We start from the raw sequence: 14,837 nt of genomic DNA, 5'->3' as shown, positions 1-14,837 counted from the left end.
GATCTCTAGCCAGACCACCTGGGTTCGTCCTGGTTTCACCACGATGGTAACCTTAGGCCAGTTGTTTTATCTCTCTGTGCCTCCATTTCCACATTTGTAAAAGCTGAAAATATCCCACTTCACAGGCTTCTCATGAGAAATAAACAAGTTAATAACATATGTAAATCCTTTAGAACAATGCCTGACAATATAGATATGTTATTATTAACATTATTATTATATGAATTTTTTATGTAGTTGAGAAGTCCACTATTTTGCTAGTTCCTCCTTCAATTCCCTTATCCTCCCACCACCACCACCAGAGGAAAACAGATAACAGTATATGGATCTGGCTTCTGTTTCTGTTTTTGCTTTTTTTTCAGTTCTCCTCTTGTTACTTCCACCATAACTGGCCCTGGGGGAATTCTTCCTGTGTCGGGATGTCTTAAAGGACCGAGAACCTGGAACCTGTCAAGTGCTTCTTGAGAAGTTCCTAGGGAACGTACATCATAAACTCAAGTTAGCACCAAGCTATTATTAAATTGATAGCCACCTGTCTGAGTGTGTTTTATTGGTAACTTTACCTCCGTGGGCAGGTGTAGCGCCCACACTGTACCCTCCTACCTTTCCCATTTTATATAACGGAGTCCGTGCTTTCTCGAGACTCAGGGGTGGGTCTGCTTCCAGCACTGAGGAAAAGTGAGAACTGAATAGGGAGTGGGGTTTTGGTGTAGTTAAGAGGGAGGTAAAATAACTGTAATTTCATAGCAATTACATACAGCCAACACTGTCAAAGGTTCCAGTTTTCCATTATAAACCTGAGCCCCTGCTGGGAGCAATTTGCAAGGTAGAAAAAAGCACACAATGAGGTTCTAATGTATGAAAGAAGGCATCGCTGCATCCCCATCTGAATGCCACAGCAAAACAAACCTCAAGGGAGAAAACACTGTGTTGAGCTTTGGGAACGCATTTGTTTTCTCCCTTTCTTTTGAAAAAAATAAATAAATAAATAAACCTCAGTAAGCCCCCATTCCTGGATGTTGGTTGGATTGTTTACAGCTTTGTACGAGTCTTCAGTACCCCGGGCCCACACAGGCCCTTCCTGTCAGTGGAATGCCCTGCCAGGCCACCTGCGGGGGCCATGGTTTCCAGGGCAGCCAACATCAGAGTCTAGAGCAAATGGGTTATTTCTTCCTCTAAGTATTATGTTGGGGGCCAATAAACCACCCTATGGAAATGAATTCTACAGAGACCAATTCCCCAACCTTTTTTGTTTGTTCATAGGTTTGCTTGAAATTAATTCTTTATGAAATTCAGGGATCTGCAGCCCACTCAGAAGTGCAGTAAAGATGGACTTGCTTTTCAGACCTAAAAAAGCCTACTGTTTTGAGGGAGGGAAATGAAATGACAGAAACACAGAACACCCAATAATAATTCTGTTATTTTTACATATGTTCCTGTCTTATCCCCGAGCCCACCTACAGAAGGCCATAAGCTCCTTGGAGGAATTCAATTTTCAATCCCCTGGGTAATTTTCTCCAGTGCCTTGCACATAGCTGATAGTCAATATGTATTTGTTGAGTAAAAGTGTAACAAATGAATGGATTATTGACAGTGAAGGCCAAGTACTAGCCAGAACTAAGTGGTGTATTGATTAAAGCCTTGAGCTTCCTGATTAGCCTCCATATAGGGAGATGGGATCAAAGTCTGAGATATTTATATCCATGACATCCACGTGGACCAAGGACCGAGGGGTGGGGGAGGGTAAACTACAGAGGAACATATTTTGGCTAGGTAGCCGAAGGAAAGCATTTCTAATTGTTAGAGCAATCCTCAGAATGAACTGCTTTGAGAGATATTAATACAAATGACTGGTTAGTGGAGATACTCAAGCAGAAACTAGATGATTACTTGGGGGTGTAGATGTTGGCATTCCAATATCATTTGTGTCAGACTAAGTGATGTTGCAGGTCTATTTTTACCCCAAGGGTTCTATGATTTCATCAAGTTATGATTCTGCACAATCATCAAGTTCAGTTCAGCAAGTATTTATTGAGCCCTTACATGCTGCCAGGCATTGCCCTGCGTAGACATTAAGACAAAAATTAATAATATCAGGCTACTGCCCTTTGAAGTTGCTGGGACGTGGTTTTAGTAAGGTCTCCTCAGACCTGCATTTGGGTGTTACAATCTTATGTTCCCCTTGCTAATTGCACCTGCCCACTCAGGACACTGGTTCTCCTTTTCCAGGCTGGAATCGATGGAGAAAGCATCGGCAACTGTCCTTTCTCTCAGCGCCTCTTCATGATCCTCTGGCTGAAAGGAGTCGTGTTCAATGTCACCACTGTGGATCTGAAAAGGTAATGTACGTTGCATAAATGAGGAGTATGTTTAGCTGCATGAACAGAGAACCTTCCATGAAGGAGGGCAAAAGCCTTCCATGGCTCCCAGCAGCCCCCTGCTCACACATCATTGTCCAGAACTGTGTCTCAGGATCCAGTCTTAGCTACAAGAGAGTCTGCAAAGGCAAGTATTTCACTTGGTGCCCAGCACTTCACTGACCCGATTAGCAAGTTACGATTAGCAAAGAAGAAGCAAGGAATGGACACTGGCATTGCAACTAAGTGTCTGGTGCACAGATGGGCACAGACATCTAAAAACATAGGATTAGTCATTTCAGTAGTACTAAGGCCATCATCCGTGGGACCCTAGCAGGACTTCAGGTGTGAGAGTCTGAGTCTTCAGAGAGTTGTGATCTAGACCCTTTCCCATGCTATGTTCCCAGCTTTAGAAGTCTTCAGTGTGACAGTTCTAGATTACAGGCTTGGATGAAAAGTAACTACTGTTCTGTTTTTAGAGTGCAGTTTAATGACTTACAAACACCAGGAGCCACACTCTTTTCACTCCTACAGAATGTATTCTGTTTCCTGTCTTCCACCTGTTGTTTAAATGTGGAACAGCTCGAGGCTCACCCCGTAAGTGTTCGTCTTCTGCCTCTACCTTCATCCCTGGTGAGCTTGGCATATTCTCCTTGTTATCTTTATGTGAATTGTTCTACACCCAGAGCCCTGCTATCATCTAGATAGTTTCACTTGGATGTTCTGTTATCATATATGTCTAACATTGTATACATCAATTTGTATCCTTTTCCTCTGAGTTGAGCTCTTCTTGAACTCCTTTTTTCTTCTATTTTCTTTTTCTTTTTTTTTTTTTTTTTTTGAGACAGAGTCTCACTCTGTCGCTCAGGCTGGAGTGCAGTGGTACGATCTTAGCTCACTGCAACCTCTGCCTCCTGGGTTTAAGCAATTCTCTGCCTCAGCCTCCCGAGTAGCTGGGATTACAGGAACATGCCACCATGACAGGCTAATTTTTGTATTTTTAGTAGAGACGGGGTTTCACCATCTTGGCCAGGCTGGTCTTGAACTCCTGACCTTGTGATCCACCCACCTCGGCCTCCCAAAGTGCTGGGATTACAGACGTGAGCCACTGCTCCTGGCCTTTTTCTTTTATTTTCTAGGCACTAAACACTTCCTGCTCCTTTCTATTGCTGCCTTCATTGTTGAGCAGTAGCCAAGTCTAGAGCATTCTCCTATTGCACTCTCTCTTCCTCCAAACTCTCTTTTTCATTCTCAAAGTCTACAACTGGTTCAAGTCTCACCACTGCCACCCTGAGAGTCTCATTGTTCTTCAAACTGGTCTTCATCTTTCCAGGTTCACACATTCTCTTTTTCTCTCTCTCTGACCCATCCTTTATGTGATTCTAAGGTTATTATTCCTAAAATAATGCTTTAATCAGGCCACTTTCATGCACAGGAAACCTTTGATGTTTCCCATTGTCCATGGACTTGATGCATCCAAAGCCCCGATTTGTCTTTTCCTTCATTCTTCCCAACACTCTTTCCCAACACTTCTCACCGTGATCTGTCTACTCTGTCAGGCTGGCCTGCCTTCTGCTGTTCTTCTTCCTTTGAGCCTCCATCCCTTGGCAGAACTGCATCCTCTGTCTAAAACAGGCCCTCTCTTCCTTCTTGTCCCTGGCCCCAGGCTCAGCTTCAGCCCCATCCCCTCTGTAAGGCCTACTCATACCCATCCCACCACACTCATATAAGCACACCTGTCAACCCAACCTTCCTCCAGACTCACCCAGCACCTGTTGTCTGTGTTGCCTTGTGTCGTGATTTAGTGTTTCATCAAGTTCTGAGGTCTGCACCCCTAATGCTTTACAACTGGTAAATGCTTTCTCATTAAAAAAAAAAAAATCACAAAATGTATAATCCTGTGAAGGAGGTCTTACTTCTCTGTGTTATTTGAGAAATAACTGAGACAGATATATATGAGACTCGCCCAAGATGCCAACTAGAAATTAGAGGGGCTAAACTCCATCTGCTTGGTTCAAATACTATGCTCTTCATAATACCTCAGTTATGAAGTTTGTTTCATCTTTCAAATGAGACCTTCAATCCCTCAAGGACAGACTGGGATCGTGTTTTAAGTTTGTTTGTATCCTCCATAGCAACTAGTTTTTCACAGGTCCTCAAATACTATCCATCAAATAAATGAACTTGCATCCACTATGCAATTAATGTCTGCGATAACTAAAGAGAGCAGCAGACTTACGAAAAAGCAGCTTCCTTCAGTGCAGAATTGGAGGTGTTTGGATTACCATGTGTGAGAGAGGACTTGTATGTTTGCTGGAGAAGAGAGTGGGAGAGGGAACCACTCCTGCCCGCGTGCTTCAGATGGTTTGGTTCCTCCTTCACATGATCACACCTGGTCCAGCCAACACCCCTTTGACGTAGACCAGGCATGTAGCATCACTCCATTTTTACAGATAAGGAAACTTTCTTACTGCCCCCTCTACCCATGAACACACACATTAATTTCTAAGAAAACTGATTTATTTTCCTGGCACTACACTTTATTGACTGAATAATCTTGAACTTTTCAGAGCCTCAGTTTCCTCATCTGTACAATGGAGACAGTGTCTTCTTAATCAATGGGATTATTGTGAGAATTTATCGAGGCAGGCCGTGTAAAACATTTGCAATCGGTCCTGTACCTGACTCATAGCAAGAACTCCTTGCGTGTTGGCTATTCTTAGAATTATCACTGGGTTCATGGAGCTGGCAATCCAGTAAGGAAAAGAAGACCGATCCTCATTACATAATTCATAAATCATACCTGGCAATACGTCATCCAATGCTAATGATATAATCTCAACTATAAATGCTGAAGCAGGGTCAACAAAGACAGAGGGCTGCAACTCTAGCTAAGCGTCGGTGGCCATAGGCAGTACTTCCCAAGGGCGTCTGACTCCAGTGGCCACAATTCTCCAGAATCCCAGGAAAAAACCCACCACCACCACCACCACCACCACCACCACCACCACACATTCCTGTATCTGTAAGCCACAGAGAGGTGACTGAGAGCACACACGTTGCTGCCTTGTGTCAGCTCTAAAAACAGGAGCAAATAAAGAATGTCCTTTCCTTGTCTAAAATGAGGGACATGCACAAAGTAAACAAAGGGACTAAGTAAATTAGATTTTAAAAATACTTTCCGTCTCAGTTGTCTGAGTTCCAAGTGCCTCAGAATGCAGCTGGAGAGTGTGTGTGTTTGGGGAGGGACATGGGAGTAGCACAGTAATTGAAATTCTTCTCTTCCCCTCCCAAACTGATTACACCAGGAATTTGTTTCATTACAGACTCCTCTACTCCCACTGTTTACTTTTTTACAGTTTCTGCGTTTAATGTTTTCCACTCCCAACTCCCACAAGAAATGTGGCATTCTCAGAGAGAGCATTTGGGGTGAATCCCAGCCCCGTCTTGGAAGTCGCCACCATTTTCCCTCCTCTTCCCTAAACATTTAGTGTAACCCTCCCCTTTCCCATTTTCCCCAATCTGCCAACCCTTCTTCCCCCTCATTTTGCTCCATTCTTGCTCTTGCATTCTGACCAGCTGGCGCAGACACAGAAGCACACTCCTGGATATTAACAGGACCTAGCCGTGTCAAACACAAGGCCACTTTCCTTTCCACTGCACTTGGCCTTCCTGCAGGTAGTCAGTGTGCTTCCCAGTGCATGCCAGAAATGCCACTTAGCACTGCTGTGGGCTAAGTGCAGGAAGTTCAATTAATTGTTCAGTTAATTAATTGTTCATTCATTCAATTGGGACTGCGTTCCAGAATTTCACCCACTTCTCCATCATCTAGGCCTTTCTTTCAGGATAATTTAGGACTCTTGGGTCTCCTCTTTCCCAGGGGGGAGAAATGCACTGTTGCTTTGGTTATCTTGGATTTCTTTAAGTGTCTGACCCAGAAACTAACAGGCACACCAAAGAGCTTTCTGTCTTCTTAGGGACCAAATTTGCTGCCTATTACATATATATGTATGTGTTACCTAAAAGATCCTACTGGGCCCAGCAAAGTTTGCTATAAGAAGAAATAACTTTCATAAATCAAGTGATCTATTTGAATCCCATCACAAAGCAGAAGTTGCATTTACTTAGAAAATAAATTGTTTTTAACTTAAGATAACATTTAAGTAACCCCATAATTTTTAAAAATAGGCACAATTTCTGACTCCTAGGAGATTTTTGATTTATGTATGTTGAACAGAATTTTTAAAATTTAAAGAAAAATAACTTCTTTCTAGTAAATCTAGTAAATGTTCTCAAAATAAGTCATATTTTGAGAACAGTAGATGCTTGAATTAAGTTAAAATACTGTGAAAGGTAGACTATGGTGGAGCATGAATACTGTAGCAGTGGAGTTGCCTACTGGTTCTCCCCACATTTAACTGAAAGCCGAAAGCCTTCATAACTGGATTGAAGTTTTTACCAGTTTGAGACCAACATTTGATTTCTACTTTTTCAGCTAAAATCACTCATTTTTAAATTTAAAATGTATGAGTTTTTATTGCTGTTGTTGTTTTGAGACCGAGTCTCACCCTGTCCCCCAGACTGGAGGGCAGTGGTGCCATCAACGGCTCACAACTGCCTCGAACTCCTGGGCTCAAGCAGTCTTCCTGCTTCAGTCTTCCAAGTAGCTGGGACTGCAAGCACATGCTTCCATGTCCAGCAAATTTTTTTTTTTTTTGTAAAGATGGGGGTCTTGCTGTGTTGCCCAGGCTGGTCTCGAACTCCTGGGCTCAACTGATCCTCCCACCTCAGCCTCCCAAAGTGATGGGATTACAGGCATGAGCCACTGTAGCTGAATCAAAAATGCATGCTTTATTCATGTAGCCATTAAAAATATGTATCTACTGAGGGCCTCCTATATGCCAGGCATGGTTCTGGGTCCTTTCCCTCATGGAGCTTGAATCGTAAGGCTTTCTCTCAGGTATCTTCTTACTCACCAGTAGGAGGTTCTTGGTTCAGAATCCTTGGTAATAGCCTACCTGGTGTTTGTGGAGGAATAATCTTAGCAATAAGAAGACTTTTGAAAACATCTTCATTTAATAGTTTTGTTTTCAATCTAATAGTTTGTTTATTTTCCTGGCTACCCAAAGGCCATATCAGGGGCTGTTTATAACTCAAAAAGAGTATTTTGTTGAGTGTGACAAAAGGCTGACCAATGTTAGACATTAGTTATTAGATATTAAAATATAAGTTACACACAATAGAAGCATCTAACTTGAACAAATGGCCCAAACTCCCAATTTTTTGTATCTGGAGATATTTATTAGGAGAAAAGTATGATCTAATTCATTAATTTTTAAAGTATGGAATTATGTGTAGCGCATTTTTGTTAGGCAGGTTGGTGAAAGAGCTTTTAAAAGCAAAACCCCACCTCTCCCCTGGGTAATTAAAGCTTGGATCTGACTTAGATAGTCACCTGGATTCTCTCCATTTTTTTCAATTCTTTCATTTTTTCAACTCCTTCATCTTGACTTGTTCCTCTCTCACTGACTCCACTGGACACACTTCCTGGGTCACACCACATTCTTTCAGAAATTTCTCCAACCTCCCCTGCCCTATACTACATACCATAAATCTGTTTCACCTGACAGGCATGTTGGATAGCACAGGGCATCTAAGTTACAATCAATCTTAGGTTTCCCAGAACAGGAAGCACCCTGCTGTGAGCCAACACCTGAATCTTCCTCTCTCTACAGAAAGCCAGCTGACCTGCACAACCTAGCCCCCGGCACGCACCCACCCTTCCTGACCTTCAACGGGGACGTGAAGACAGACGTCAACAAGATCGAGGAGTTCCTGGAGGAGACCTTGACCCCTGAAAAGTAAGGATCTGTTTCTTTCTGGGGCTGTTGAATGGGAAGGGTTCATGCTGGATCTATAAAGGCCTGGTGTTAACTTGGGGCAGATGCATTTCCAAAGGAACCTCACCAGTCCAGAGAACAGGACCCTCTCTTCAAAGAGAGAGCCTAGGACCCCCAAAGGGCTGCCAATCTCAAAACCACTCCACAAAATCCACTCAAGAGTAGATATGGCCTATGAACAAGAGCCAGTCACTCCTACCTACACAGAGTGATTTTAGGAGCCCTAGGATACCAGGCCTCCCTCGCCCCAGTATGTTCCTTCTCTCCAGCTCACTTTGCTTGGAAGACGTTGAAGTGAGGGCAAAGTTTCCTTCATTTCAGAACCAGAGCCGAAAGGCTGACAGAATGAAAATAAGTCAGGAAAGGGTAAGCCAGTGACTTAAAACAACATCCAGGGTCTTAAACCTGACCAAATCTGGTCTGACTCCACAATTAAACAGATGAAAGAAATCAACTAAAAGCAGCAGCTCCTCTTCTGCAAACAGGTTCAGGGAGAGTATAGACTGGAGAGCTATAAGTTCTTGTTGGGTGACACATTGCTACTGATGGAAAAGAGCAGTAAAAAGAAGACAGATGGCTTCTAAAATTTACCCAAGCTAGACTTGTTCATTAAAGAATACTGTTATCAAGGATTAAAACAATCACAATTTTTGAAAAAACTAGAAAAATAATATTACATATAGAGTGAGGCATGAACTTTATCCTGTAGGGTATTATCCTGTAGTGAGTCCTGTGGGATATTCTGAAAGGGATTAAGCACAGGAGGTGGGGAGTCCGTTTCAAGACCTACTTTAGAGGTTGAGGGAAGTCGGTATCCTAGAGGACCGTGAAGCTGGAGATAGAGGAATTAATTCTGGGGAGCCATTGGTGACTGTCCAGGCAGGACAGAATGAAGGGCTAAGCCAAGACAGGGCAGGAAAATCGGGGGAGAGGAGTAGGAAGGGTTCAGGACATACTGAGTAAGTAAAGTTAGTGAGATTTGACTACTAAAAACCACCATCCTGCATTTATTTTAAAGTTTTATTTATTCATCAACACTTTTATAGCCTTCATTTTGTGTCAGGCACCATTCACAACGCTTAGCTAATATGATTCATTTAATCCTTCTAGCATCCTAGGTACTATCATTAACCTCATTTCACAGTCAGGACAGGGAGAGAGTAAGTCACTTACTCAAGGTTGCACATCTAGTGAATTGCTGTTAAAAAATTAAAACTGCCAGTCATGCTCCAAATAAGCCTTAAACAATCATATATTCTTCCTTAAAAATATTCTTTGTCATCCATATTCAGACAGCTTATTTGCACACTGAGAGTGAAAAAAGCCACCTCAAGCCCATTGGAAGCAGCTGAGTATAGACTTTAAATAAGTGCATTAATTAAATCAATAGGACAGCCCCACATAGACACACACATCTCTGAAGAGGACACCAGCCAGCCACTTCACTGGAAGTGCCCTGAGGGAGCCCAGACTCCATCCCCCTTCCCGGGACTCAACCTCATTGCTAGCACTGATTTGAAATCCCACATGAAAAAAAATGCTCTTTTCAATAACTAGAGTTTAGACTTTGCCTGGGAGACCCATAGAGGAAAGTTCATGATGCAGTTAACATTTTCCCTCTTAGAAGTAACACTGGCACTCAGGAGTGGGGGCTTCCATCATGATCATTAGGAAGTGGAAAGTGGAAGCAGTGAAGCAAAGGGCCCATTTGGTCTGTTGCCAGGCAGTGGATGGAGGGGTGAGGGACTGGGGTACAATCCTAGTCTGCTAGTGATGTGCTGTGACCTCTTGAGCCAGTCCCTTCACCTCTTGAACCAGTCCCTTCTCTGCTGTAGGACTCAGTTCCCTTCTCTGTGACAGGATATCTCCCAGAGCCCTTCTTGCTCTCTGATTCTTCACATGCCCTTTAGCCAGGTTCCCTCACCACTACCACACCACCCCCAGTGCGACTGTGCCTTTCCTGGGCTGCTTCTCTAACTCAGTGGTCTCCAATCTGCAACCGCAGTGGGACCACAAGGTGGGCAGAGATCGCTGGAATTGTATGCCCCATGTGTCCTTGAACATTCTTCCAGAGGCGAGTCATCATCTGACTTCGTCATCATTTCATCAGATTCTAAGTTTCCATGATCCATATAGAGCTGGGCAGGGCTGGATGTGGACCCTCCCTCCACTCCCTCCTCTCCACCTACCTTCCCTGTCCTGAGCTCTGCTCCCGCTGGTCCCGGTCCTTCTCTGGACTGCAGTTGTGTATAGGAGGTTTTATGAAGTGCATTCCTGCCATGTTAATGACCTAACAATCCAGTACTCTCAGGTAGCAGAACACTTGATGCTGTTAAAATGCATGTCTCCAGAAGGCTACCAAGGTGGGGGCGCTAAGGGTGAGGCCATCAAGTATTCCAGAGCATCCCAGGATTATACCTTAGATGCCTTTGCACCCATCAGACTGAGGCAGGTGCCACAATTACCTCGCAGTAAATGTCACCAAGCCAGTGCCTCAGCCCCACAGAGACCTGCTGGTCTGCCCAGAATAAACCACCAGCCTCACCAGCTTCCCCAGCGACTCAGGCTGGGAGATGGAGTGGCTGGGAGGTTGTCAGGCCTCTGGAGCAGGACAGCCTGGCCTTCTGGTTCTCTAGGGGGCAGCAAAACCCTCATAACCATTCACCAAGCGCTGGTCGGCCATGTGTTTCTCATCATACCACTATGTGTAAAAGCTGCCAAAAGCCAACACATTATGGGAGCCTTTTTCCCTTAGCTTTATTTTTTAAAGGAGAAAACCACATACAAACACTCCAACCATTTTTTTCAAATCACATTTGATCCCAGGGAGCATTTGGTGTCAAAATGAGGAATCCAGGAAGTCTCAAGTTGTTTCTAAATGAGACTAACATCCATCCCTCTCCTTAGATTGATCTAGTGAGCACTCGACAAGGAAGTGTTGTGATTAATGCTGGGATTACTGTTGAGACATTCTGGCCCTTGCCTTTCATCTCCTGGAGTGGCCAAAGTTTCTAGGATTCAGCACTGAGAGTCAGGAGCCCTGCCTCTGGCCACCTCTCTATGAGTGTTTGTCATATGACCTTGGGCAAGCCTCTCTCCCGCTCAGACCCTCCTTGCCTTCTCATCTCTAAAATGAGGGGGTGAAACTACATAGTCTTCAAGATGCCTTTTGTTGCATGTTCCACAATTCCATGAGTTTCTCAAAGTACTCTTCCAGAGCTGGTTATTGTCTCAAATAATCCTAGCACATAGATGCTGTAATAAAAATTCAGGAGGGTAAACTGATACAGTCTATTTACACAGCATGTCATTTAGTCAGTCATCTAGCAAGAATGATTTAAGTATCAACAGGGTTCAGAACACTGACAGAATTGGAAGAAAACTTGAATTCATTATTTTAAAAAATGTATAGCGATAACTCACCACAGTAAAAAACAAGAAAGTTCTGACCCTCTGGGAGGTAGAGAAACAGCCTCCAGACCTCCCACAGGATGGCATGGTAGCTGGGGGCAGGAGGTTTGGAGTCAGAGTGACTTGGGTTCAAATCCATACCACTAGGTTGTGCTATGCTGCAGTAACAAAGCGGCCATAAAATTCCAGTTGCTTAACAGAACACAGGTTTATTTCTCACTTGAGCAAATTCTGAGAGGGTAGGGTGGCCCTCTTCCATCCTGTAGTTTTTGGAATACATGCCCTCCAAGGCTCCTTCAGCAGGGAGAGAGAGAAGAAAGATCTCCCAAAGTGTTTTGCAGGGCCAGGCCTGCAAAAAAAAATGTCATGGTGACATTACTTTCCTTCCTATGCCATTGGTCAGAATCCACACATGATCCCAACTTAGGTGAGAGAGAAGCTGGGAAATAGAATTACATGGCTATTTAGTGAGTATGCATATTCTCCACTACAGGCAAATGACCTGAAATCTCTAGAATCTTTAATTCTCACATCTTTAAAACAAGAACCATACTGTTGATCTTATAGGGCTATTGTAAAAAATAATACTAATGAGCCTAGAGCCTGATATGAAGTAAGAGCTCATTAAATGGAAGCTCAAAGAGTTAGAAAGAGTGGCCAGTGCCTGTTTTGGGTCTGTCTCCCAGGTGCAATTGTACAGACAATTGGTGACCTTAGGTCTTAAATCCCCAGATCCTAGGGGATATCTTTTAATGAATAAGCCAGGCCTCTTCCACCTCCAGAGATCTTTTGCTTACACAGCAGACATGAGTCAAACAAGCACACAGTCAAGGATTAGAAAAGTCAGATGCATTAACGTCCTTCACATGTGAGGGGTTGGTGAAGTAAGGAAGTGGGAACAATGGAGAAGGGAGAGAGAGAGGAAGTCTTTCCACTTTTCAGCTCGTGAGAAAAAGGAGGGAAAACACTTAAGCTGCCATCAGCAAGGCCATTCCATCAGAACCATCTTTCTTTTTCTCCAGGGTATCTATCCCCAAAACCAGTCTCAGGGCCTAGTCCTCAGTAGGTGTTTCATGCACATTGGTTTAATTGCATGGTGGGTATCCTTTTGTTCAGCGTCTTGGTTGGCTGTGCTAGTCAGTGAGAAGTCAGCTGGAACTCTAAACCAGATAGGGCACTTACCATCTGCAATGGTTTTCTCTTCTTTTTTGCTACTGTTTCCTACTTTTGAAATTTTTTTTTTTTTTTTTTTTGGTGAGAAGCCAACTGTTTTACTTCCCAGAATGAAAGTTAAGTGCATGCATTTGAAATAAGATATCTTAAAAACCGGGTGGAGAGAAATTTTCATCAGTTAGATCAGGAGTTAGCAGCTTTATCTGTAAAAGGTCAGATAGTCATGTATTCTGGGCTTTGTGGGCCCTTCAGTGTCTGTCACAATTCCACAGTGACACTGTGAAAGAAGCCATAAACTAGTATGTAAATGAATGGGCATGGCTGTTTCAATAATATTTTACTTATGAACACTGAAATTTGAATTTCATATTATTTTCACGTATCACAAAACAGTATCCTCCTTTTGATTTTTTTCATGCATTTAAAAATGTAAAAACCATTGTTAGCTTGAGAACCACAGACAAATAGGGGTCATGGGTCACAGTTTGCTGACTCCTGAGTTAGAAAAAATTATCATCTCTTTGATTATCATCAGATCACATCCAATGTTATTTCAAAGCTGTTTCTGTGAGTGAAACACTCTTCCTTAGCCTTTTAGAGAAACAGAATGTACTTTGTAGCCCACTTATTTGCATATTTAAAACACGCCATAAATATGGAGGTAAAATGAATGCACTTATCCTATATAGTATCCTCCCCCAGTGTAGTTACTGAAAGTTGCGAGATTAACATCTTAGAAACACGCTTCCCACAAGAACAAAGCTCAAATGGAACACTGCACTACACAGTAAAATCACAACGAGTCCTAGTGCCTGGGAAACAGGATGACACAACCACAGCCCCCTGAATACACGATCCTCTGTCATCATCTTGGATTTGGTACCACACATCCCTGTTTGGCCCAACCTGATTGTGAAGAAATGATCAGATGACTGAAAGTCTGACCAATTGATGAGATACAGCAAAACAAAGCAGGAAGCCCAAACAAGCTGTCCACTGAGGTGCATTTTCTAGGCCTTTCTGTCTTTACATTATCAAGGAGAAACAAAGAACACTTGGCATTTGTTAATAGGAATTTAAGTCTATCGATTCTAATAGCATGCTGGATTCTATGTGAGAAGGCCAAAATAGAAAGAGATGACACTGAATTCCTATGTCTTGGTAGATTACCTAGTATCTTGCAGGAAGCCCTGCTGTGTGCCCCCCAGCCACAGCAGATGAATGTGATGATTCTCAGTATACCCAGGAAGACATGTGTGTGGAGCATCGGTACAAAGCGCCCCCTCCTGATGGATGGAGACAGCTCCTCCAAGGTGGGCAGCTCAGCCTTTAAGGTTCTGGGGCTTTGAGAATCAACAGCGGAGTTTATGAGAAGCCACACAATGTGGAATTTAAAACCTAGTCTTCCACAGTGAAACTGCCTGGGTTGGGATCCTGGCTCTGCCAGGCAGCCATGTGACCTCAGGCGAATTGCTTAACCTCTCTATGCCACCGTTTCCTCATGTGGGAAATTAGGCTAATAATAGTACCAATAGAGTTGTTCTGAGGAGTAAATGGTGAATACGTGTAAAGGGAATAGAACAGTGCCTGCCTGCTGCACAGTAGGTGCTCAATGCAAATTACCTTTCACTGTTTCCAGAGAAGCAGTGGAGGGGGAAGGACACTGCTGTAGGGCCAGGAAACCAGGTTCTCATCGTCCCTCCACCATTTATTAGCCATCAACATTTATCTTATCAGGTATCCAGTTCCCTTCCATGTAAAAGGAGGACAATAATGCCTTCCTTATCTGCCTCACAGCAGAGAGCTGGACTCTTCCAATGGCAGTATCTCTGAAATTACACAGCCACCTAACATGGCCCCAAAAGGGGCCCCAAAAGGAATCCTAGCTCATGGGCCAGTTGAGGAACAAAAAAACATTAAAGAACAACGAATACTTTTTAAAGTCTTGTTTGGTTCGAACTATCAAAAACATCAAAACAAACAAAAAGGATTTTGC

General features: G+C 43.3%; 1 protein-coding gene across 2 annotated transcripts in view; it reads left to right on the top strand.

Annotated features, from left to right (window-relative positions):
• CLIC5 (chloride intracellular channel 5) overlaps positions 1-14,837 on the top strand; it is a 117,825-nt gene that overhangs the window by 58,285 nt on the left and 44,703 nt on the right. For both annotated transcript variants that reach the window (XM_004044128.2, XM_055389776.2), the window contains exons 2-3: positions 2,230-2,339; positions 8,093-8,218. In XM_004044128.2, the coding sequence (XP_004044176.1) occupies positions 2,230-2,339; positions 8,093-8,218 (236 nt within the window). The remainder of the gene's footprint in view (positions 1-2,229; positions 2,340-8,092; positions 8,219-14,837) is intronic.

Source organism: Gorilla gorilla, chromosome 5, assembly GCF_029281585.2.
Source record: "Gorilla gorilla gorilla isolate KB3781 chromosome 5, NHGRI_mGorGor1-v2.1_pri, whole genome shotgun sequence".
NCBI classification, from domain to species: domain Eukaryota; kingdom Metazoa; phylum Chordata; class Mammalia; order Primates; family Hominidae; genus Gorilla; species Gorilla gorilla.
Note: the sequence above shows the minus strand (reverse complement) of the source record. Positions and strands in the feature narration are given on the sequence as shown.